Consider the following 26868-nt stretch of genomic DNA (forward strand, 5'->3'; position numbering starts at 1 on the left):
AGAGTCGTGCAATGTAAAATAACTTGATGAAAGCTAAATCTAATAATACACTTATATATTTAGTAAGGAAATAAGATAAAAACAAAGTATATGTAACAATCAGTCTCAAGCAAATGTATACAGAATGTATCAAGTAAATGTTTGTTGACGACGTACAGTAAACTAAGATAAGTCAAGTAATAAAGACTTGCTACAGATTGTGTTTACTATCGACTTCTCAGTACAAAGGGCTATTACATCAATTACTTACGGCTACAATCTACTTAGATTTGGTCCGTCTGTTAAAAATATTAAAATAGGGAGGCGATCAAAAAAGTTAAAGTACTAGAGAAGCCTTTCGATTTTATAGCGAAATAATAACTAAATTTTCAATGATTCGCTTGTCTGCTTATAAAAGTTGCTTTGGTATTACTATATTCACATTCTTTTTATAATTTATTCTAAAGTGAAATTAAGGCTTCATTAGAACCGAAGTGTAAAAGGTTAAGTAGACTACAGTGATGGTGCATGAGGCGCTAGGCGGGCGGGGCGAGGGCTAGTGAGGAGCGAGCAAGGTGGGGTGGGGGGGGGCGCCTACATTCGCGACATGATCATATAGCGGGGGTCGGCGAGCAGCTCCCGTGTGTCAGAGGGCGAGCCGGGGCTGAGGCTGGCGGCGGCGGAGGCCTGCGAGCACGAGTCGCGGGTGTAGCCGCGACGGCGCTCTGCCTCCGATGCCAGCGACGTCTCCTCCTCTGCGATTTGTTCGAGCGGCGGCGGCAGGTCGCCGTTGCCCGCCAGCGCGTTCACGAAGCCGTGCGCCGGCGGCTCAACGTAGGTCTCGGTGTGCGTGGCGTCGGGCGCGGGCAGCACTTCCGTGGCGCGCGCGCGCCGCGTATGCTTGGTGTGCATGCCGCCCGTCTCCGCATCGCGCTCGAGCCTGTGGCCGGAGCGCGAGCGCGTCAACTGCTTCTGCACGTAGTCCTCGAGCGCTTCCTCCTCGCTCTTGGTGAGGTACTTGTGCAGCGCAATCAGGAAGATGCCGATTCCGAGCGCGAACAGTCCCGAGCAGACGAGCTCGTTGAACCAGCTCACCGAGCCGATGCTGCTCCAGGCGGTAACGTCATCGGGCAACCAGCCGGATGCGACGAGGAACACGCCCAGCACGAGGAACACGACGCCAAGGTGTAGCATGCCCACCGAGGAGACGACCTCGTTGTCGGCAGTGCCAGCACGACGTCGGCGGCGGCGCTCCAGGCTACCGGTGGAGCAGTGCGGCGAGGTGAGGCCGGACTCGGTGGACTGCAGCGAGTAGCGGCGCTCGCGAGCGCGCTGCTGCTCGGCGCGGCGCCGACGCTCGCGGCGGATGGCCAGGGCGGAGTGCAGGCCCACCGCGTGCATCCTGCAAGCACGGGCCGGGTGAGCGGGCGGCGGCGCGGGGCCGGGCCGCCGCCGCCCGCCTGCCCCGCGCCCCGCTCGCCGCGCCGCTCAGAGCACAACGCGCATCATAACCAGAAAAATACTTGTGAAAATGATTTTTCAAAATAATTATTGTACACCTTTTACCGACATTACAAAATACTTCTAAAATTTAATAAAACATTATTAGCAGTCTAGTTTAGCATTCTAATCTTTAAGATGAAATTATGCAGTTTCACAAATTGGTATTTTTCTGATTATTTCGCAGTACATTGTACACTTTTCTCCGTCCATACACACAGTATACTTTTGTCTATTCTACGTAATTCTTAAACTAGAAGTAATTTATATTTAAATGTATGAGTAACTAAGCTTCATGATACAGAAATTAATATTATTACAGATATATAATATATATATATATATTTACGCAATAATAATTAAAAAAGTTTTTATACTTTAAAAGTAAATAGATAAAATGTAATATCGCACATGATAACTAAACTATGAATATAATGTCTTGATGGTGAGGCAGAAAAAGCAAGCTAATGTCAGACAATTATATGTATTATTTTGAGAGGACTATGTAGATTCAGTGGGTTCAGAATGGTCCTGTCTAGACGTAAGCGCTCTTATTTATTCTTGATTAATAATTCACTAAACGCAATGTCCTAGTATCAAGAACAGTTAGTCGTATATTTGCTGTAAATGTATTATATTTACTTGACACGGATCTATAACTACTTATAACCCTCGATGTAGGTTAAACAATATTCTTCGATAGTTCATAAAACCGTTTTATAATAAACATTACAGTTAAAGTAAACATTACATATTTTCTTACGATACTTTTTGGTCGAATGTAGTTTTTAATTGTTTCGCGTGGTTTTTCGGTTTTCTATCCGTATATAATACCTAGTCGTATTACGAATTTTCTAAGTGCACGATCGTTCGGTGACATGCACAAACTGTATTTTACAAAATGCAGTTGTCGTCGCTATGTTATGATCTCGGTCAATGTTGATCGTTGGCCAACTCACGTGGTAGAGTTATCGATAACGATTTATTTCAAATATATTAAATCTACTCGAATTGGACTGAAGCCAACAAAAACGCAGTGCAGCGACATCTGGCGAGCGCACCTGGCATTTGTAAGTACGGATTTATGTTGAACTAGGGATGACCCGCGACTTCGTCGGCGCATTTTAAAAAAGGTACCCTATGATATGCTACCTAATGGTACCTTGCCGTCTAAGCCCCGACAAAATCAGTCCAACCTTTTCGGAGATTACCCGAAAAAATTGCGATCTACGCACAGATTTAGACAAACTATAATTTTAAAAATTAGTTTTTCTTTTTCTGTAACTAATATATATATCAGGCATACGATTTTGTTTTTATATTACATACAGACACTCAAATTTTAATGTTATGCAAAGATGAATGAAGTACTATCAATGTACGGGTCAATAAACTTTATTTTCATTGATAAAAATTATTTTTGTGGTATTATCAGTTTACCACCAACACGAGGAAGAAGTAACGTTATTAATAGGTTCATATTTTTACTTCTTTCTATATCTATTCTCGAAGATTCTACTATACACTAACTCTTAATCTATACATATTAATAAAACTGGAGTGTTTTTATGTAATATCGGGATAAATAAATCATATTCGCTTGCGCTGCTGTGACGAATTTTTAAAATTTCTGCTTTTCTGTCTGTCTGTCCACAAGGCCGCGTTAGTTCCGGGTAATCCCCGGAGCGGCTGAACCGCTTTAGTTGGGAATTCGACGGAAGGTAACTGATAATCGCGGGCATAACATAAGCTACTTTATTTTTTTATTCAGCGCTGACGAAGTCTGCAGCGACATCTAGTGACAAAATAAATTTAGTATCAATCATCATTAAAATGTTGCTGGCACAATGATGTGTTTTTGTTTCTGTGAATATGTTTTACAAGAACACATTCACGAAATCGTACATGGTACACCTTGAAGAAAAATGTTTGGAAGTCGTTCATTTTATTGAGCTATAAAATCTTCAGAGCTCTGTGGCAGAGGCCAGTCGAACGTATTGAGTCACGCGGCCCAGTTATACGAGATGGGGCTATTGGGACATATTATACGGTTAATCTTTTACAATAGAAACATGAATATAATCTCCGTTCAAAACGTGCCTCTGTTAATACAAGAATATTGTTTATGTAGGAAAACGGACGTGTGGCGTTGCTCCAATAAGGTACACGCCACATTTGACATAAAATACGACATAGAAAGTTTGTCACACGATGAGTTTTAGAAAACTAACACTGATTAAATTTCATTTAAACACAACAATCAGCCGTCACTCTATAGAAGTTAGATCATATCTAGACATGACCATGGCTGGTAATTTTTTTAACTTCTATGAAGTATACATACAACGTGAACTACAGCGAAGGGATCATAAAACCTTGAACCTGTCAGCTCCAATATCTATTTATGTTTGTAATGAGTAGAAACCTGACCAGTATGCATCAAATGCAATGGGATTTTATCAACCTGTATGTGGCTTCTCGGGTAACACTAATTAAGCTAGTTTGAACCGCTAATAGCCGGGAACTAGTTGTAAGACTCTTTTTCCACTAGCGATTAGCCGCACAACTGCTATTGATATGACCAATGTATTTACCAGTTCCACTAGCGCTACGTGACTGTCATAGATATATCTGTCGCTTTATTGAAAAATAATCGTTACTAACTTTGTAAGTTTTATTACCGCACTCAGAGTGCTCAGGGGTCTCCCTTAGTGCAGATCATACTACATTTAGTATGTGTTAATGTAAATTCAGACAAACTAATTGGAAACACTAGTATATTTCTCATAATTCGCAGAGGACGGGATCCGATATTCATTAAGATGCTGTGTACCGAACATTGAATACAGGAATGAAGCTTTCCGTGCAGTTTGTCGATTTGAATTCATAACGAAACGAGAGACGAGGTAACGTTTAAATTGCAAGTCTCTTCATACATTCAGTTTTAGCTATTTACTCGTATTATTTAGATTAATCATATAGACAGGGAATATTTAACTAGCTTCTTTTGTTTCCTACAATACGTAACGTGATGGCAATTAGTTTGTAATCATTTTGAAATATTCGTATTTACTGTACCTACAAGGTAAAAGGTAACTTTAAGTTAAAAATATGTAGTTAAATAATCATTGTATTCAAGTTTTTGTATAGATTTAGATAAGGACTTTGTAGATAACTGATCACAGAACGACCGTCTGAATTTATTCCGCTTTAATACTTACCTTGTGCTGAATCCAACTTTCAGAGTCGCATATCTGTGAACTGCAAAACTACGAACACTCATTCCTCTACGACATATCATGCAGACATCAACACGCAAGGGGCAACGTTTACTTTTTAGTACCTATTTCCACATAGCGGCTAGCAGAGCGACTTGTGCACGGCTATCATTACGTACAACAGTTGCGGTCGCGCCAGTGGAAATAGAACCAACGACATAAACTAATACGAAATAACTTAATTTCCTATCATCGTGTTACTTTGTAAATACGTTTTTTCCATTCATTTCATCTCTTACTAACACTCGTGACTATGCTCGAGCGGAATTAAAAAACTTAGTAAACAATTTAGCCTGTGACACCCGGGAATAGTGTAGCTTCACAACAGTAAAATATTTTTTCAAATCGATCCAGTAGTTTAGGAGCCTGTTTAGTACCAACAAACAAATAATCAGATCTTACGAAAATTATTTAATATTGCGTAGTTGTATCCTTGGAAAGGTACAAGTGCTTTCGCGCAGTCACTTGAGTTAATGTAACACATCCCAACTGATTGAAATTGATTAGCAATGAGGGTTCAACAGCGCTTGTACTCGCACAAACTCTCTGATATAAATTATCTTCATCCTGATAGAATATCTACATCAGTTACAGACTTTATATAGTCTTAGTTTCTTGCTCGAAAACTCACTATTAATATTTATTCAAAATCTTTTGACTCGCATAGTTTTTCTTAAATTCTCTACAACAATAACAATAAAGCAACACAAAACTACACAAAAACAAACATGCAGATTGTTTTAATGTTTATAAACAACAATTACGTCATTCCATATCCGGATGTAGATGTATCGCAAACAATATAAATGTACCAGCGAGCGTATCTATTGCGCGTAATACATTGCACGTCTGACCTTATAAAGGTAAAAATAACTTGATAAGAATACCCGAGACGGACCTCTGACAGACAACTTGCGTCAATGGAGAGCTAACAGGATTGTTCATTTGATAAATAACTTTGTTTTAGTTTATTTGTTTCGTGATAATGTTAAGAAGTGTTACATATTTGTAAACATTTGTAGCCTAAAGAAACAAGCAAAATATATCGTATACGATAGATATATACACTTCAAGGTGGAGTGTTCGGAGCACAAAAGTGAGGCGAGTAAGAAGGACTCCGGAGACCTTTTTTTGTTGTAAGTTTTACCAATGTTTTTCACAGTAATATTTACATAAAAACTAAATTGAATTCATCCTCTTTTACTATGTTTACTATCAATTTTTATGTTTTTATTAATATTTAATAATATTATTTTAATCAACTAGTAACAATTTATTAAAGGAACAAAAAGATCGATCCCAGTTATTTGTCTAATTGTAGTGGGTGTGGACAGAAATGGAAACGTTCTGAATGAATTGAACCGTGTCCCTTAGGACAAGAGAATCGATTCAGCTTATTAATATAACTTGTTCGAGCATAGCAACTTAATATAGTGAAGTAAAGAAAGTTCAAATCTTATAACATTGCTAGCAATGTGGTTTCTTGTTTTTAATTCCAACTAGCTGTCGCCTACGACTCCGTCTGCGCGGAATTAAAAGTAAGTTAATTATTAGTCTATGTGATCTTCCAGACTACGTTAGACATCTAAGTCTTTATCAAAACAAACATATTTCTTCATCACAAACTAACTCCCTAGATGTGACTTCGTACGTGTGAACTTATTAAGCCAGAAACACCCAAACTGTGATACCCTACTCATTTCAATTTCGCGTTATGTTTGGGGAAAATGTGACATCGAGCAGTGGTGTAACGAGATACCGGCTTATGTTCATCCGGGTGAGAAAATATTAGAAATCTTTTCTTAACGGAAGCCGAGTTTTACTTTCGTCTGAGCTAAATATAACATCGTTTGTTCTACGGTTTATTATTAATAAATCGATATTAAGACCCTTGTGATAGAGAGCTTACGTTTAAGATAATATTTTTTTGTAACTCAGAGATTAAACTAATAAAAACTTAATGTTTTAATTAAATTTAACTTAGAACATATATCTACCATATTATGACACTCATATTGGTTCCTTAGCAAACATCATGATTATTGAAACGTGACTACGCGTAGGCCTTTGTAATGACGACAAATAAATCAATCTATACGCACCCTTTACCTGCAGTGGCAAAATATAACTCAGATATGATATAATTGGAAATTAACTAGGTTTTAACTTATGTGGATTAAACGTAGTTAAACGTTTTACATATTAAAATTATAATAGTAAACCTGTAAATAATAAAATAATTGGAGATTTTTGGATAACGCTGGCTTGCATTATGTACTGCTGTCGTCTTTAGAGCATAATAAAAGCCTACGCATAATTGGTTTATGCGTAACGAAGCGTGTAAAGAAAAACAAAAGAGGACCATAAGATATTTTAGTTGAAAAGAGATCGCATTGTGAAGGTCTGAGTACGGTTTTACAATGTGTACACTTATATTGTACAATATGGCGTATTGTACACTTGTATTGTACAATGTGGGGTATTGTACACTCGGCAACATCTCGAGACATCTCGAGTTAAGTCGACAACAGCTGTGGAGATAAGACCGGGGCGGAAAGACCGCCCCGGTCTTTACATATTTTGTTGTTTGTGAATTTTCTTATAATTTTTAAAATATTTTGTTCTTTCTCTCAGTTTGTTTGAATTTGAAATGAATCTTGTTTAAACGAAGGCGTTTGTTGCATTAATCACTTGTCAATTCAAAAGCAATAGATCTGAAGAAATCGTTTATACTGATTGATTGATTGATGGTTATAATTATAGCTTGAAAATGTTATCATAAGATGTTTACATCCTCTAAATAAGTACACGTTGAATAACATAACATGAAAATGTCTATAGCTTACCACAGATTATTTGAAAAATGTAGAAATACCTACTGATATTATATGTCTTAGTGCTTAAGGCTTAAGTAGAAGGTCTATCACGTATACTCTTTGTACTTATATTAATCATTGTTATATTACTACTCCCCACCCCCCATTATAACAAGATTGGAACCAAGGTCTGTCTGCATTCACTGTCCCTATAACAGTAATTTGTTGTCTCGTCAACCTGCCTTATGCTTGACAAAAGTGTTTTTTTTTATTTTTATAATAAAAATGAGCTCATATTTTTAGTAAAGCTTTTTTAAGACTTAACGTGATATTCAATTTTCATTAAAATTATATTATTAAATGGAAGTACGTAATCTCTGTCATTCCCCTTGTTTTATGAATGTGTGTTGTTATTGTACGGTATTTTTAAGCAAACTTTATGAAATAGGTTTTTTTTCCAATATCCCGGATCAGCAAAGACTTTGTAAACATTATGAAAATGCACTACGTCAGAAAATAAGACAAAAAAGAAATGTGTTAGGTAATCTGTCGTACATCAGATATCAGTTGGATGTGAGCCAGTTCTCGTACAAAGTAACACTAATGTGATTATCATTTTGTCGACAACATGATTATATTTTTCCGTATGGAAAAAAGTAAAAGAGAAAAACATTCCGCTTAAATAAATTAATGTTTAATAAATTTTTACCTAAATTATAAACCAAAGTGATGAAATAACCGTAGAAAGCGACTAGTAACTGCCGAATCGATCTTCATCTTTCCATTTTGTACAACATTAGAACACTTACAAAGTTTTCGATTACTATTGAAATCCTGACTTTGATCTTATTCACCTAGTGTTTCTGAATTCGCGTCACAAATAAAAACCGCTTATAAGAAGGTTAAACGTATATTACCTTGCATTAATAAGTTATTACATCTTTAAGTCCGTAAGGTTCTTAACAGTTCAAAGGTTTCAGCGCAATGTTTGTCTACGGCATAAGATAATAATTTATTAAACACTTGCATTATTTTATATTATCACTTTATATTTACGCGTTCCACAATCAATCAGTCACAATTATGTAAGGTGGTTGCGGCTACGTAAAATCTGTAAATTGATTCCAGATCGCTAATAAGTTACACTGCGCTAAGGCTTATTTTCCACTGGCGCTATTAGCCGCTTGCGGTTTAAACGAGCTATATATCTAAAATTTCCACGGGTGTAGCAGTAATGAAGTTAGTCGCGTTTATGGAAAAATGGGCTAACTGGTGCAGGCTACAAAGTTATATGAAATACAAAGCGTACGCTGAGAAAGTAGGCAGCGGATAATAACGCTTCAAAGTTTGCCGGACGCCATTTTTATGTTGTTTGTTTACGTCAGCCTCAGTTTATTGTATTATTACTTTTATAAAAACTGTAAATAAATGAAGTTTTTTAATTAGGCTTAAAACTCATCAATTAAGTTACGTAATGCTGCTCGTATGATTTGAAAAGTAGTTTACTTTAAATGTAAATGAAGTACAAATCCTATTCCATTTTCAAACAAAAGACTGATCGTCTGGCGAAGCGTTGTTGTTTCTTATTAACATTTATATTTCTTTGCTTCAATGCAAAAATTATTTTCCTTTCCTCATATATAGCTACTACACAAAAGCCTCAAACAATGGCAAGGTTTAACCCCTACCTACGAGTGGCCAGCCCTGATAAGCTTCCTGTCCCTACGTAAAAGCTCTTATACAACCGTACTTCAATAGACTGACCGTGTCATTGTAGAGAAATGTAAATTCAATGATAAAAGAAGAACGAATCACTTTAACAAGCGGAAATATGAAAAAAAAAATATGACAAAAAATTTACTTACTAAATTGTGTTCAATTTCGATCTAAACCAATCTGTGCCTAAATCTCATAAACATTGTGCACGTATTTATATATTTATAAGTTAGATTTGTTCGTTTATATACTCTGAAACTAACTTTATGTACTGAAGTAATATTCAAAATTAGTGGTGGGAAAAGTATAACTCGTAGTAACTTGGTTATATTTTATCTATATCATGCAATTTTAAAAACTCACGGAGTTAGTTAATGTCAAAAGAGCTTAGTGTTAGTTTCATTAAGTTAGTATTTAACTAACATTAAGTTAGTTATTTTTTTTTATTAATTTTTTTTTGAATACATTACACAACATAAACAACAATACTCACTGGCATCTGTTTTTTCACTTCACGAACTGAAAAAAAGTAAAAAAGGAAAAATAAATAAAACTGCAAAATAAACAGGAAGCAACAGATTCGAAACTTTGTTCAGTTAAAAATATCTTTACAATAGTAAAATTACTTATATATCACATATTTGGTTAACAAGCTGTCGCCAGCGACTCCGTCCGCGCGGAATTAAAAAAATTGAATTATTAGGCTATGTGTTCTTCCTGACTATGTTCTATATATATGCCAAATTTCAGCGATACCCGTTAAGCTGTTCTGTTCCTTCAAACAAACATCCATCATCCATCCCTTCATGTAAACATTTATAATATTAATAAGGTAAGAAGTAAGATTAAGGAGATATAATCAACGCAATTGCGGTTATTGTGTAACAGTGGATGACTTTTGTATGTAATTCAGTTCTGGAACAATGTTCGTTACGCGGATGTAAGCGGGGAGTCGCGGGAAGCATGGGCAGGAGGAGGGGAGAGTTGAGTCATGCGCCGGTTTTAAACCCTTTGCCCACACAAATAGTGTACTACCGTGTTACTTGCCACGCTTGTACGTGATTGACGTGAGTATTTATATAAATACAGAGAACAGAATTGGAATTCATCTAAATAATTAGTTCACATATCTTTAATTTTAGAAGTAGATACATCTTACTTATATCATAAATGCGAATGTTTAGATGGATGGATGTTTGTTTGTTAGAAGGTATCTACAGAACGGCTGAATGAATCTTGTAGAACGCAGTCTTGAAGAAAACATAGGCTACTAATTAAGTTTCTCAATTCCGCGAGGGCGGAGACTCGGACGACAGCTTATCAATATTATTACATCAGTTCTAATAATGGAAACGAATCAAACCAAATTAGAAATTAGCTTTTTAAAGAAACAAATTAGAAGTAAACGAAGGCTAAGGTAATCTATGAGATCAAAAATATTATGATTATATTTGCCAAGTTCACAATCACTTGGTGACTAATACAGAATTATGCTCTTATAATCCATTCAAAAAGAAAACTATTATAATATGTATGTCTGACAGTTTGTCTGGCTCGCAGTGAGTCACCGCCGCGCCGACGTGTCACCCGTTGATAATGAATGACGACGGAAATCTCCACGAACTGGGAACCCACTGCCAGTGATAAGTCTGAAGCATATTTAATTTAATATTTTGAGACAATTGTGACTAAATTTAAAGCTAAATATGTTTTTTCAAAGCTTAGAATATTGTTATATAGTTAACCATATATAGCATCAGTGGGGTTGTCAAGGACAAAAAGTTGTTATAACCAAATTGATCAGAAGTCAAGGTTACTCTTTCATTATTATATTTTAGACAGCAAATTGTAAATGCAATCCGGGGTAATTACTACCTAAAACATTAAGTCAAATGAACATCTTGGTGGAAAAATAGAGCGGAAGAAAACATTTTATATTTGAGCTTTTAGTGACAAAAGTACTTAAATGAGCAGTAAAATTAAACATAAAATAACACGGTGTATCACTTATCACAAGTGGACGGCGACTGTCAGCGCTCAAATCTCTGCAAATATTATATTATCTATATTGATATTGATTCCGGCACGGCTCTTCTGATACCGCGCCGCGCCGCGCCGCTACGTGACACCAAACAACTTGTTTAACCATAACATTGACAGCTTAATTCCACAAAAATATTTAATTACGTAGCCATTCCATGTCTTTGGAAACCCATGGTTAAGTGTGACAGGAATATTAATTATTATATCTCAAGTGAATCATATCTTAACACTAGCCAAGAATAAAAAACAAACTTAATTAGTAGCCTATATGTTCTTCCAAACTATATTCTACATTTATGCCAAATTTCAGCGAGATCGATCCGTTCTAGAGATACCTTCAAACAATCATCCATCCATCCAAACATTCGCATTTATTATACTAATAAGACTAGTAAGAAGTAACATTAAAGTTACAAGTTAGAATACTTGAGTTAATTTGCGATTTAGGTAATCTTTAGTAAAGAAAACAATGTTAATTATCAATTAATGAAGGAAATCATATAAAATTCCTTATTGTTGTGCCTTTAACATAATAATTTAGTTATGAAACGAGAATTGGGTCAAGAATTACTTGTAGCCTGGATTCGTATATTTATAAAGTCTGTGGTAACATCAACTATAAGTAAAATTACCTGCATTACTGATATCGAATATCGATAGCCGGATATTGTAACAAAATGTAAAACGGATTTTGTTTTGCCATTAAATAGGATATTTGTAGATTATGATGACGTGTAAATACCTCGTAAATCATCTGTTTGTGTACGCACAGACTTAACGGAACGTGTAATGGATACTCGCACCGTATCCGTTGGTTTGCGCAACTGATACAAATTATATAAATAAATGATTTACACTTAAGTAAACAGAAACATTGAGCTAAATTATATATATTTATGATAAACTAAGAATTTATTTTAAGGTTTTCCAAATAATTTTTTTAAATATTGTTTAAATGGAATGAAGGTAATTTATATCGTAAATTATTTATGTTAAAATCTTATGCTCAATATTCATTCATTTTCTAAATGAATGAAAGTTATAAATTTAGAATGAAGAGTTCAGAAGAAGAATTCAACATTCAAGAATAAGAAATACATTTTTAAATAAGTCAAATTAATGAATGTTTTCTACAATATTTTTAGATATGAATAATATTATAAATATTCATGACCGTATTAAAAAAGGCATCGATATAAAATAAACATATTGGTTACAAAGAATAATAACTCATAAATATTTTATAACTTGTTTATATCCTTAGGATTTGTACAATAATATTGTAAATAAAAAACTAGTGTTTTTTTCTTTCGCTCAGAGAAAAGATGGGGCTTTGCGCTAGTATTTCAGTTTATTTTGAGTGCATTTCGAAGTATTACAGATGTTGCTTTGATAAACAGATTTATTAATGTTCCTAACGAAATACTTAGCGCAGACGATCGCTGCAATTATTTTCACTTTCCATCTTATTTTTCAGCAATCGAATCTATCAACGTTTATCTAGATACTATTAAATATGTAATGCGAATTTCTAGGAGCCTAGTATGAAAATTTACTACAAAATATTCGTAACTTTATCGGAAAAAATTGCTTTAACTTTGCAGAATATTCTAAAACGAATTTTGTCGATGTCGCTACGAATATTTTCTCGTAAAATTTCCTATAAGCCCCAAGAATTTACTCATTATCGTTCCATAAATTATATTTTGTAATTCAGACTACTACAGCTTTTTAACTAAGTCATTTTCTAGCAATTGTAGAAATATTATACTGAAAAGCTACTCTAGTGATTAAGAATTAAGTTTTAATGTTATTTGAAATCTGTTGTATAATAAAATTGGGAATAAAACTACCGCAATCAAAGTTGTCCAATAGTTAGTAAGAAAGCACCCTAGCATTCAGTTCAAGAAATCTACATTAAGTTGCACCCTTAGTGACCATTAAAAATCCCTAAGCGGAGATAGGGTTGTTCCGTTGTAACAGCTGGAACAACTGTATGTACTGCCGTGAAGTAGGTCATTGCACTCTGACTGACGCGACGCGGACTGTAGTGCTGCGACATTTGCTATAATGTATTGTACTCAACATTCACTAAAATGGTGGCAAATATATATTTTAATGTTAGAATTTTCTTGAGAAAGTGTGTGGTACGTAGAGACAGTAAATTGTACCTGAATGTATATGACATTTTCATTAAATTAAATCTCCATATTTATATATTTTTTTAAAATCTGGACTGTAGTTTTTTCCTTGTTAAATTGCGTTATAACGTATTATTAAACAGGTATTGCTATTGAGAACAAATACACGTATGAATCACTTCTGAATAAAACTTTCATCTGAACAAAATAATTTTATATAAACAACACTAGACTACTCAAATAATAATCGGCGCAGTTAACCCAGTGGCAACGAACTCAAATCGGAATCATTTTAAACAGTTGAAATAAACAAAAGAATAATTCCGGAACTATATTCCAAACGTCGACAGATCGCTTCGCAAAACGTGACGTTCGTGTTTGTTCGTTACATTTTGACGTCTAGATGGCCACCTTAACGAAATTCTATAAATGAGTGTTTATAAAAACATTATAAAGATCAATGGCGCGCCCGAAACGTTACGGATTTATTTATTTACAGAGAGCTAATTGATTTAAGCGTTCACTTCATTGCTGCCAATAAAATACGATATATATTTTTTTACCTAAATGTTTTACACGTTTATAATTTAAAATGATGTGAAAACGCGAATAATTTTATAATGTGTTTCTACATAAGAAAAGATGACTAAAGTCGAGTTGCAAAAACCTATCAAAAGTTTCCAACTTTAGCCCTAAGTTATTTTTTAATAGTGTCTATTTTTCTTTACAGGTGTGACGTAATTTTACGATTTGTTTAAACTATTGCGGCAGTTAAAACTGAAATGTTTGAACATGGGAGACCATCTCGTTCATTGAAAGTGACTGAGTTTTATTGTTACAGACAACCGGACGGTACGATCAGATCAGACATTAATGCAAAATTTACGGCTATGATTTCCGGCGGGCGCGGTAGATGGCGTTTTGATAACAAATGAACGACGATATTGTGGGTAGTTTTATTTTGTTTACGTTTTGGTTCTTTTGAAAGTTTTAATGCGACTATGATTCTCAATGTATAGCAAGATTTACCAGAAAATAGGTGTCTCTTACTCATCAGTCGTACGTTACGTAAGAACGTAGAATCAAGTACACAATGTTGTCAGAGTCATTTCAAGCGGATAACTCATCCTGCTTTTAGGACTACGATTATTACGCAAAGATCGTTATTCTATCAGAGATGTGGGCGTAAATCACTTTTCTTTTGTAATGTAATGATTCTATCCTTATTCAAAGTAAAAAGTTACCCTTACCAAAGTGATGAGTAACGTATTATAAAAGTATATAGCATATTTTGAATCCTTGGTAAACTGAATGTTTCGTAGACAGCCCTAAATAACCAACGTACCCTACTGATTGTAGCTTTATAAGTCTTATATGGCTTAGTAAAAATAAAAGAAAAATAAGCATCTTAAACCAACGATGCGTAAGATTAAATAATATTTTAAAATGTAATGTTGATGCAAAACATTTCGTTAGTTTATTTATGTTTCTTTGTAATTAATTAAATTTGTTTTCACGGTTAACGTCATTGACAGTATAAATAGTAGTTTACGGATCCTGGTTGAACTTGTAACTCATGTTGTTTGCAATAAAACTTTACTGCCGTAATAAAATGTTTATTGAACGTATTGATTTCTATTTGTACATGTAATAAAATTAGTATGTAAATTAAAATTCAAATGGGAAAACGCACGGGACTGTTAATTTTGCCTCTTTGAAGTTATCTTGTATCTTACTATTATTATAAATGCGAATGTTTAGACGGATGAATGGATGGATGGATGTTTGTTTGAAGGTATCTCCAGAAGGTCTCAACGGATCTCGCTGAAATTTGGCATAGATGTAGTACATAGTTGGGAAGAACACATAGGCTACTTATTAACTTATTTTTTAATTCCGCGCGGACGGAGCCGCAGCCGATAGCTAGTGAGTAAATATTGATAACTATATTTTAATACTAAACGTGTTCAAAAGATTTCCGTCAGCTCTTAACTTTAAATAGCCGCCTATTTTAATTTATAATAACTCTGTCATGACAGATTGGTATTTCCTGAGATATGCATGTTTCAACAACTCTTTCGCTTCATCAAGCGGAAGGGTTTGTTTATTTTGATTATGTTAAACATACAACAAAATTTCGCGTAACGTCGTCAACATTAATTATATCTATTAATATCCAGTTATACGATAGATAAGGAACATATTTCTATAAGAAATTAACCCAAGTCGTAACCTATTGTAATTTTTAAATAACAATGGTCACATATCTGGGAGCTTACTCGCTTCTACCACTGCAAGCTATGACCTCCTGATATATATTTTAGATGTTTGCTTACAAGGTGAGTGGAAAATCGTTTATTATGACAACGGTAGCCAGCGCCTTTATCTGTGATTACAGGCACAATAAAGCCGACGACTGGCAGCTACAGCGACGCGGGAGCGCATTTCAATGGCGAGTCAACAAACAGACGAACCGATGGCCATGTATTTATAGACTTTGTTTGCACTGGACGCTTCCCTTGCCACCGTACGGTCTGTCTCTGTTGTTTTACTACTGGATTATCTACATTGCAGAATTTGCTTTTATTTCTATTTTTTTATTCATTTATCGGTTGCAATCAATCTATATCCGCAACACGTGTTAAAAACATTGACATTAACAGATAAACATTAATTTTAATAAAAAAAAAACACTAACGGTCACTAATTTGTTTAATTTCACGATCACACATACTAATAACAGTAACCATTTCATTAATGAAAGATGTATAAAAATATCCTTACAAAAATAGAACTCACATTCTCGTTAAAATTCTATTCTATTTGAACAACGAACGTCATATTTAAAAATTAACAAAAGAGTCAGGGCACATCACTAGCTCGGTGCGGGGCGGCGACGTGTGGGCTAGGCAATGTCCGCGCTGTCATCTGTCATCCTGCCAAATGATTTATTATCCATTTCGTAACAAGTCTGCGAATTATACATGTCTGAATAATTTGTTACCACACTGTATACGTTAGATTTATTTATACAACACTTTGATTCACATAATCTTAAGGATAATAAGACGAATATCGTACGCATTTGAGTACTAAAAAATCACAGCAAAACGTTGAGGAAAAAGCTTGTCTTGTGCCGTAAGCGTTTCGGAACGTTAACGTGTTTTCTACATATGTATTGTTTGTATTCATAATATAGTTTTATTGGTACTTTTAGAAAATATTAGTTTGAGTTTAGAGCGAATGGCACGCTTTCGTTACGTCAAGTGTCAGAATGATTAGTGAGGGGACATAAACGTTGACATTTTAATAAGACTAGTGTTGCTATACACCGGCACAGTGTTGAATTTTCTTCCTAATATTACAAACAAGCTCAAGTATAATAAATTATTAATTCTTTACATAACTTATTCTATGGAATCTTTAAATAATTTGAAAATACCATTCTTGATTATTCACCGACTGAGGAGATATACAACGAGAATAATTTAAATAGTAGTTAAATTTCAACAAAGAGTTGTTTCCTTTGTGGAAGGGTTGTCAGAGATCCAGGGCTGCCCTAAATTCCCCAGTGCTATTAATTCGTAAAAGGAGTATTTTAAAAATGTACAGCCCGTGACTCAAAGCAATTAGTACGTAATGTTAAAAAGCGACTAATGTTAAAATATTCAAGGACAGTATTACTATACAGGCTGTCTACAAAATTTTTACTATTTTATAATAGTATTGGAGTGTCTATTACATATCTATAAAAAATCTTATTTGCAAAAATTGTGTAGTATGAGAATTCAATTTTTTTTTAAATGTTGTATGTCTGTCTGCACGCAAGTCTGCGTTTATGTCGGGTAAATCGATTTTGACCTGATAAGAAAGTAACTTCTGGGAGTGTTCTCCGCTGAATCTGCGACCAACCGCTGGACAGATCATTAGGGAACTGTGATTTCGATGGGGCTTTGAAAAAAGAATGGGTGTCTGATGAAATCTACTATGAGTCATACGTATGTACTATACATATTTGTACTTATATCTTCTCTTATAAAATTATACTTGCTTGTTTTTTATTTAGCTTTGATAATTTTCTTTGTGAGAATTAAACATATGGAGTAAAGGACAATAAAATCCATATATGTGTTTAATTTTATCGCTCGGCTTTCTTTAATTTTACTTATTACACAAGTTTTCCACTTGAACTATAATATATGTATGATACGTTTAACGATAACATCTAGTATGTTTTATAATTTATATTGAGACGGCCTTTTGAAATAGTTTTTAGCGAAGATTAGAGAAAGAGTTCTTTTGTTCTACAAGTATTGACTTTATAATGCGCACATTAATCTTACTGAAGACTAGCAAATAGTTTTTTAACTTTTACATAAAATTCTGGATAAAAATCTAATATGTATAAGGTATAACGTGTTATCAACTTAATTATCGATGTACTCGAATCGTAGTTGTAAGACGTAGCTATTAATAGTTTTTGTTTTTAATTTAGTTGCCTAAAGCAATAACCACAAACTCATAACTAAGCCACGCTTAAAGACATTATATAGCTTTGCGTATGTTCAAATAAAAGAGTACAAAGCGTTTAGTATGCGAGTCGATGTCGTGCGGATGTCTGGCGCCTTGTCACCATACATTACCTCACCACTAAGTTACATTTAAAGGTCAAGTTCATACCCATATACATTATTTAGACATCAAAAAACACGTATTTATATACAGACTTTATCATAGAAGCAAACACAAGATAATGCATTGTGTTACCTACCCATAAATTATCTCAAATAAAAAAAATAAAAAAAAGAGCGTCGAGGGCTCAGGATTCAAGCATTTGACTTGCAATCCTGGGTTCGAATCCCGCCATGTACCAATGTGTTTTTCGATTTCCGATTTACATATGTACATTTGTCCGACGTTCTTACGGTGAATTCTGAGAAGAAATTCAAAGATATGTGTGAAGTCAACAGACCCGCACTGAGCCAGCGTGGTTGACTATGGCCTAGTCACCCCTAACTTAGGGTAGGCTCCGAGCCCTTCGGTGGGGACGTATAGTGAGCTGATGATTGAAAAAAAAATGCGTGAGATATTCAGCTTTTTTACTTTTCAAAGAATGCTTTTGTTTTAACATGTTTTCCGTAACATTACTCAGTTTTCATGTGAATAATATTTTGAGTATATTAATACCTGCTCAGCTGTAACAGTTATGACGGCAATAAACAATAATGGGATAGGTAGAGTCGTAAATGCTGACGTGCGACACTTGAATATTCGGTCAGGTTCATACCATTAGTAGATTGAGATAGCGCATATGGAGATGTGACGTAATATTTTATCAAGTATGTTAAATACATATCTACGATATATTGCTTGTTAATTGACATATAAAGTGTTTATTAACACTAGTTGTAGCCCGCGTTTCCGCGGAATTAAACAAAAAAACCTTTGTGTCCTTCCAAATTACGTTCTATATCCGTTGAGCCGTACCGAAGATACCTTCTAACAAACATCCATCTAAGCTTTCGCATTTATAATATTGGTAAGAAGTACGATACACGCCTGAGGTATCTTTTTAAATATTTGCTCAGTATAGTCACAAAATTATTAATAAAATAAAACAACATTCAGTTTATCATAGGATAAGCAATCTCAACTATACTTAAGCATATTTTCCAGTTATGACGAAGATAAGAAAGAGTAGAAACGCTCCGTTGTCTCTAACCGAGCGAGACGCAAATGTAAATTTTCCCTTCGCACCGGTTTTCTTGAGTCGTGCCAAATTTAAATCCGTAACTATAATATATTATAAACACACTAAATTACCATTTTAATTTTTAAACAATATTAATTTAACCACAAGTCGTTAGGATAACCGATTATCGAACTTTAGTCAGTTAAATAAACGACAAGCCATTAGCGATGACGTCAGTCATTTGTGAGAAACGTCACGTAGCAGAGTTATCGTAAATACCTCGGAAAACTTATTTGGTCTGGACAATTCAATTTGAAGAGATAAGTTGTTTTACTGACGAAGTGTTAAAGCTTATTTTTGTGGCCTGACAAGTTTGAGTGTACTCTAGTACACTCATCCTCACAGCATCTCTAGAGCGGACTATTAGATTTTCTTTTGAAAAGTAAAATTTTAAATATCTCTTATAATCATAACAGAGTGGTTCTAGACAAACTTCAGACACATGTCAGTATTTTTAATTCCAAAACTTATAAGAAATGAAAATGGAATTGAAAACAAATACGCAACGACATAATCTGGTGTTTGGAGTTGACTCGCTACTTCCAAGGCCCTTATCTGATAGTTGAAGGGCGAGGGACGGCCCTTTGGGATGGAAAGGACGACAAGATTTATGAGGCAGATAAATATCATATATTTTGACGAAGGACGAAGATGATATTCTGAAAGCCGGAAACGTTTGTCAAATACGATACGAAATATGACTTTAAGATAACCTTTAAGAATCAATATGTATGACATTCCGTTGGTTTCCTTGCATTTCCAATATCTAAACATTTACAAAAAGTATTGTAATCCCTCACCATTTTGTTTACAAAACAGAGATCGTAATATATTTTTCAAACTGACTGCTACAGAAAGATTTCGGTATATCAAATTGCGAGTTTTCCACTATTTTGATTTTCGTCGACAATTGAATTATTGGAAAGTAACTAATAACTGGTATCGCATTTCGATTGCAAATGTAACAAACAAGAGAGCTGAGTTGAGCAAATAATGAACGAATGAACGTTGAGCATTGACCGACTGAGCGACTGAGCGCTGAGCGTTGAGTAAACACTCAACAGTCCGCCGCTCATTTTTTCAAGTGGCACATTAGTTAATGGCCTCCACTCGACTGCGACTGTTAATGATACAACTGCATCATATGTTGCTCGTAAGATAATACCATGTTTAATGCTTTTAATCCATTTTAAAGATATGGCTATCCGCATTTTATTTTTTTAAATAATAATACCAACATTAGCTATGTCTGTGACTAAAATTGGACACGATTAGAATGCTATGTGTAAGATAAAAATTAATATTTGTATGTTGATATAATTACTTACAATAGCACGCGACTCCGTCCGCGCGGAATCAAGAAAAAAATTAATTACTAGCCTATGTGTTCTTCCAGGCTATGTAAATCTATGCCAAAACTCAGCGAGATCCATACAGCCGTACTAGTGATACCTTCTAACATATGCATCCATCTATCCATCCATCCAAACATTCACATTTATAATATTAGTATGATTATAAGGTACTTAATACGAAACATTTGCAGCTCAATTACGTTGAAAAAGTTTTCCAATATTACGTAATATATCTAAATCTTCTCGTAAAGTAATTGAACCGCACTTTAGGGCACATAAAAACCTCGCTCATGTCAATGTCAGGTAAATAGCAAACATAATTTGTGTATTAACGATGATTTAATGGCCGTCCCTCTCGTGGCGCCCTCTGTCGCTGAGGACTGTATAAAGATTATATTTAAACGGCTGCCATTCAACAACTATCGATTTTTACATGATATTAACGTTTCAATCGAAGTAAGGATACATAGTTGAAATTGGATTATATTGCATTGTATTTTAGGTAGGTTTATAGACTAGCTATTGTCCACAACTTCGTCTGGACAGATGTGTTGAACCGTTGCGGAATTATCGAGTAAATATGAGTATCAAACGTTTCCTACGTAAACTGATTAAATTTCATCGTGACATGCTTCGCCATTCTGGAAGTACTTGTTATCAAATATCCATACATCCATTTATCTAAAATGTATTATAATATTAGTAAGTAGTAAAAATTATGATAGATATTGTCAGAATAATATTTGATATATTATTCGATTATCTGTTACATTTTTGAGAACTAAGAATAAGATAGAAGTTATAATAAATTTAATGTTATGCATAATTTGGAACAAGCAACATTTCCCTCCGACGATTAACAAAGGCCTCATAAAATGCAAATATTGACATCGCGCGCTACGACACGATGAAAATGCAAATTATTTATACATGGAATATTACTTTGAACAGCAAGTGTTACTTAGGAATAGTACTTTATTCATTTATTAACAAGTCATTACAAAGTGTTTCATGATGAAAATGAAAAGGAATAGAATAAGATACACGTGCTAAAAATATTATTGCCTAGCTGTAGCCCACGACTCCCGCGAAGTATATTAGTTAGTAGCCTGTGTCTTATTCCAGACTATATCCTATGTCTATGTCAAATTTCATCGCTATCTGTTCAGCCGTTCTGGAGATACCTCCAAACAAACATCCATTTATCCGTCTAAACATTCGCATTTATAATATTAGTTAGAAGTAAAATAGGACGCCCCTAAATACTAAACCAAGGTCAAATTCAATATGACGTAATGACGTGTTAAATGTCAAATGTTATCGATGTCGAAACGCATCAGGATGACGTCACGAAAATTTATGAAAGTATAAACGTCAGAGCGTTCACACAAACTGTTTGAATCCGCTCCGGCGAATTAAAGCCAGACTCATTCAGCGTCTCATATTAGCTTAATAAAAAATAATGTATGATTGCAATGCCCTTATTATGTTTAAGTACAGATTTAGGCCGGTTGCCAGATATAAAAGGCCTCCAATATTTACAGCGGTGCCGGATGTTCTGGCGCCGAAATCATTACAATGGAACCCAAAAGGAAACATATCTACGGAACTTTTACATTAACAGGCGAAAGCGAGAGCGGTTTAGCTGATGACTTGTTGCAGCTTTTCACACACAATTCTACTTTGATAGATAAACCGTTATAGGTAATATAAACCTATTTTAGATCTATCTCTCTCAAGGTTAAGAAGTCAGAGTTTTTGTTATACATCATAAGATGACAAACCAGCGACAGACCTCCTGAAATCACTGAAATAGTTAAACGTTGCCATACGCGATTGCAGATGCGTTGCCTATCTGTAATCGGCGAAGGAGGGAATGCACAGGAAGGGAATATTTTCCCTTCCCATGCATTCTCTCATCCACTTCCACTTCCCATCCTTCCCTTATAAGAAAAAGTCTATTTTATTTGTTACTCTTTATTTAAGTAAATAATGCGTCCATAACAAACAATTATAATCAATATGTAAATTTAATTCCGCTACAGTTTCCGCGATCGCCTATGTACTGTGACACAAGCCCGTAAGGAAGGGCATTAAAAGCGTAGTGCGCAATTGCTACGGCGTAGCGGCTACGACACAGTTAAGTCCAACTGTTTAGAGCCATTGGCTAAGTATACGACGCAGTTAGCTTGAATGGCACAGCGTTGACCTTTAGTGTTCAACTTATTAATATTTTCTCACGTAACACTGGGATTAGTACCATTAGATTGGTCCTTGGGTTCTTTATAATAGGGAGATTAAAACTACAACAAACTACTTAGTTTTGTATAATACATATAAGTATACATATAATAGTTTCATAAGTAAGCCTTACTTAAGTTATGTCTGAAATGTGCCAGAATTTATTTGTAATAATTAGTTAGGTAGTTTAATAAGAGAAAAAGATGAATTCGCAGCAAGAAGAGCAAATTAACAATTAAAATAATTGTGCTACATGTACATTTTAAACTTGAAAACTTACTTTCATTTACACATAACTATTGGGTTCTAAATTCATTACTGAAACTGAAAGATTTAGATTAGTTGATATGTTAGGGGAATTTATATCGATTCAATTAATTAACAACTACCTTTAATTTTTATAATAAAGTTGTGTATAAAGTATTATATAAGAATGTAAAATATTGAATAATTTTGCGGGAGACGTGACTACCATATTTGCACTAAAAGGCGGGTTTATTATGTGACGAAAGCTTAACGCCCTACTAACTTATTGGGTAAGAGGCGTATTTCGTGCGCACGGAATTTTGCACGCTTTGGTTGCTCTAAGAGTGGAATTACTAACTGCGAATATAACGAATACAAACAAAAATTATATAAAAAAATTTCAATGAGTACTAATAAAAACGTTTCCTGTAACATTTAATAAACCATTTTTATCTAATAACTTCTTAACTTTTCCCTTACAATATATTTTAAATCATGTAGAAAAATCACTCACTATTAATCCATAAAAATACGTTTTTTTTTTCTCTAAAAGCAAATGGCGCAGCAATACAATGCGATGGTTACAAAAAGTTTTAACAAAATAAACAAGCTCCTTTGTAAAGACATCGTTCATTTCACACAAGCGCGTCATCTCTAGACGGTTGAAGAGAAAATAAAAAGGCGGGAAAACAAAAGCGCCCAGCCAAGATGGCGAATTTATAATGGCCGACCCTTTTTACGGCTTTTCAGTAAAGTCAAAGAAACCGACGTTTTCCGCTTAAAAAATGGCTGTAAATTCCTTATGAAAATTTTCCGTTTTCAAACATTTCATTTGCAATACTTGAGTATACATCAAGTAATTATTTTACGAGTTTGTTTTCGTAGCTATTTGTTTCACATTTTATTAGGTTAACTGCCCAAATGGTCGAGTTCCGCGTACATTAGATAGATAAAACAAATCGTAAATTTACATTCATACAATTCTTGGCTTAATTAATTTATTATATATTCGTTTGTTATTCTTTAATACAATTTCAAGTTTACATAGTTTATTAATAACTATGTTTCTACACATTTCAGAATGTTTTAAAACATGATAATTTATTTAGTAGTTTTTAGTTCAGTGTATTTGAGTTCCATTGAAATATTATACTTTGATCAAATGCGATCAAGTTAATTAGAAAATACTAAAATATTTGTTACAAAACTAGCGCCTAAAAGTTCATTTTGCAAGTTGTATATTATAACTTTGCAAAGCATTAAATTGAAACTGCAGCTGTGTCTACACTGCATATAAGAATACTTGTTAAATTGATGTTTCAAAAAGCAAATCCTAACGTAAATAGCAAAAAGTATTGAATTGGATTCAATTTGTAAAACTACATATCGAAAGCTATTCATATTTCGTAGTCGTTAAGTGACTCCCTTAGTGCAGATTTAGTATGATAAATCAGCACTAAAAGTCTCCATCAGTGACCAATTCTGAATGTGGATGTAAGAATATTATGTCGACCGTATACTAGGCGCAGTCGCACATAATTCCCATAGTTGTACTCTCATTGTACACTGTGTACAAGTGTGTACAAGATGTACACAGCTCGCTGAGTCACGGCACACCACGAAGTACACGAACGTTTGACGCTTTACAATATACAATAGAAAATATTTACGTATTACTTCAATATACATCACTTGAAATACTGACGATAATTCAGGAATATCGCAAATGCTTTCAGCAATGCAACTAAGTTTATAGAAAACATGATTGTGACGTAAATGAGCCATACAGGAACAGAATAGCCTTATTTTTCGATCTCTTGGTCACTCTTAAAGAGACGGAGTTAAAAAATCCAGTAAGTGCGCGTTAAACAATTAAAACAACTTTTATTTTAATTATACAGATATTGTTTCGCGAAAGGATGCTGCGTAGTAGTGTGTAGTTCAGATTTCTGTCTTGAAATGTAATGACACATACGATTTTAGAAGATTACTAAAGAATTAAGTTAATAATGGTCTAATAGTCAACCTATCTTTTTAATCTGCAATAGTAAAGGTCATTGAAGAATTGTTTTCAATACAAGTATTTATACGTACCGATATTGGTAGGTACATTCAATGAAAACAATGAGAAATTTTCATTGAATGTTTCAATTAAATTTTTGATAAGCCACCGAAAGTTAAACAATTTCGTAGTTTTAATAGAAGCAAATCCTTTGTTCAACTCTTAGTAGATACTTGCCTAAGCAGACTACGGTTCGTTGTAACATCGCGTCTGGAATTCGCGAAAACTTGTAATTGCGACGCAATACTAAGGAACGATGGAGAACTTTATTTTATAAGGACCATTAAGTTAGACTGGAAAATTCGATAATTAAAATCTTGTGAGTAATTAATGGTATTTTCTAACTCATTTATATAATTAAGTCAACTTTTTGTGCGTAGTTTAATTGTATAAAATTGTTAATTTTTAAAATATAAAAATCCATCAACATTAACGTACTAAAAACTGGTACAAAATAGAACAATTGAGTCAGGCAAGAAACAGTTAATGTTACGTCCGCTTCAAAATTAGCTAAAGCTAAATGGAAACTATTTGGATAAGGCTAATGGCTGCATTATAAATAAGACGGTGAAACTCCTCGTGAAATAAACTATCCACATACTGGGTTAATGATATCAAAATAGACGTTAAATGAACAAACAATAAAACAATCACAACGAAAAAAAAACACCTTATTCTTTTTAGCGTAAGATATTTTCAGCGAAGTAGAATGCTGTAAAACACGTGAACTTTACATCGAAAAGCGTGTAAACTAAACAATGACAAACAAACACACATGCGAAAATAAACGTGAAGCGTATACATTTAAATATAAACGTAAATTCACCTGAAAATGTGGTTCTCACTGCGGCCAGCTTCGCACCGGCTGCATGACGAGATGAACAAGGCGCGGGCCGCAACGGGCAACTGTCAGATACACACACGTCTACACTCGACCGCGGGCGTGACGCGACTGGGACTGTCAGTGGGAATGGGATAGCCTCGCCCCAATCGATAGGACGTTACCCCGCGCCCGCCGTCCGCCCACACCCCGCGCTCGCCCACCACTCGCCGGCCATACAACAGGTTGCGTGCGTGCGCCGACCATTGGCCAGTAAACACCCCACATCGATGCACGAACGATGCAATTCCTTAGAAGTTTTCCACGATGAGAAAATTACTGCACGTCTCGTAGGAATTGTAGGGCATGTTTGTTATATATCGTAACTATAGATGAAACTGACGGAAAAGTACTGAAGCGATATAATAGCCGCAGCGACCGGCGATGACCCCAAAAGGTCGTCTGGAATCTTCGACTGCTCTCTTATTGTCTATAAAGTAATCGTTAAATGACTTGTTTTCAGTCTATTCAATCAGTTTCTATTCAGTTGTCATGAAGCTACGAACAATACATTCAAGCTTTTGAAGTATACAAAAATAGTAAATGATCTTCAATCACATGACCAAACCATATGGTTACCATTGTTCTGAGTCATCTCTGCTAGTACTATGTTTGCTAAGGTGCATGACACTTGGTGAACCTGGACATCCTACATGGCCAAAGAAATTAAATTTATGCTGCAGATATTTTTGTATATATTATTGTTGTTTATACAAAACGTTGTGTCCTGCATGCCATTCATTCTACAAATCAAATATTGTTAATATTCATTTACTATGCATCTGTAACGATCTCCTCTGTGTTAAATTCCTGTCAGATTAAGCTGTTATTTATTCATAATTTTGAGCATGCAACACTG

At 34.7% G+C, this 26868-nt stretch overlaps 1 protein-coding gene across 1 annotated transcript; it reads right to left on the reverse strand.

The window, feature by feature from the left end:
• Nucleotides 1-26081, reverse strand: LOC106121370 (uncharacterized). The gene is given in 5 exon segments (XM_013317019.1): nt 1-1251; nt 1254-1292; nt 1294-1381; nt 9783-9808; nt 25956-26081. Coding segments are annotated over 3 exon segments (804 nt in total). The 5' UTR covers nt 1381; nt 9783-9808; nt 25956-26081; the 3' UTR covers nt 1-573.
• Nucleotides 26082-26868: the final 787 nt, after the last annotated feature.

Source organism: Papilio xuthus, unplaced genomic scaffold (genome assembly GCF_000836235.2).
Source record: "Papilio xuthus unplaced genomic scaffold, Pxut_1.1 DF826945.1, whole genome shotgun sequence".
NCBI lineage: Eukaryota > Metazoa > Arthropoda > Insecta > Lepidoptera > Papilionidae > Papilio > Papilio xuthus.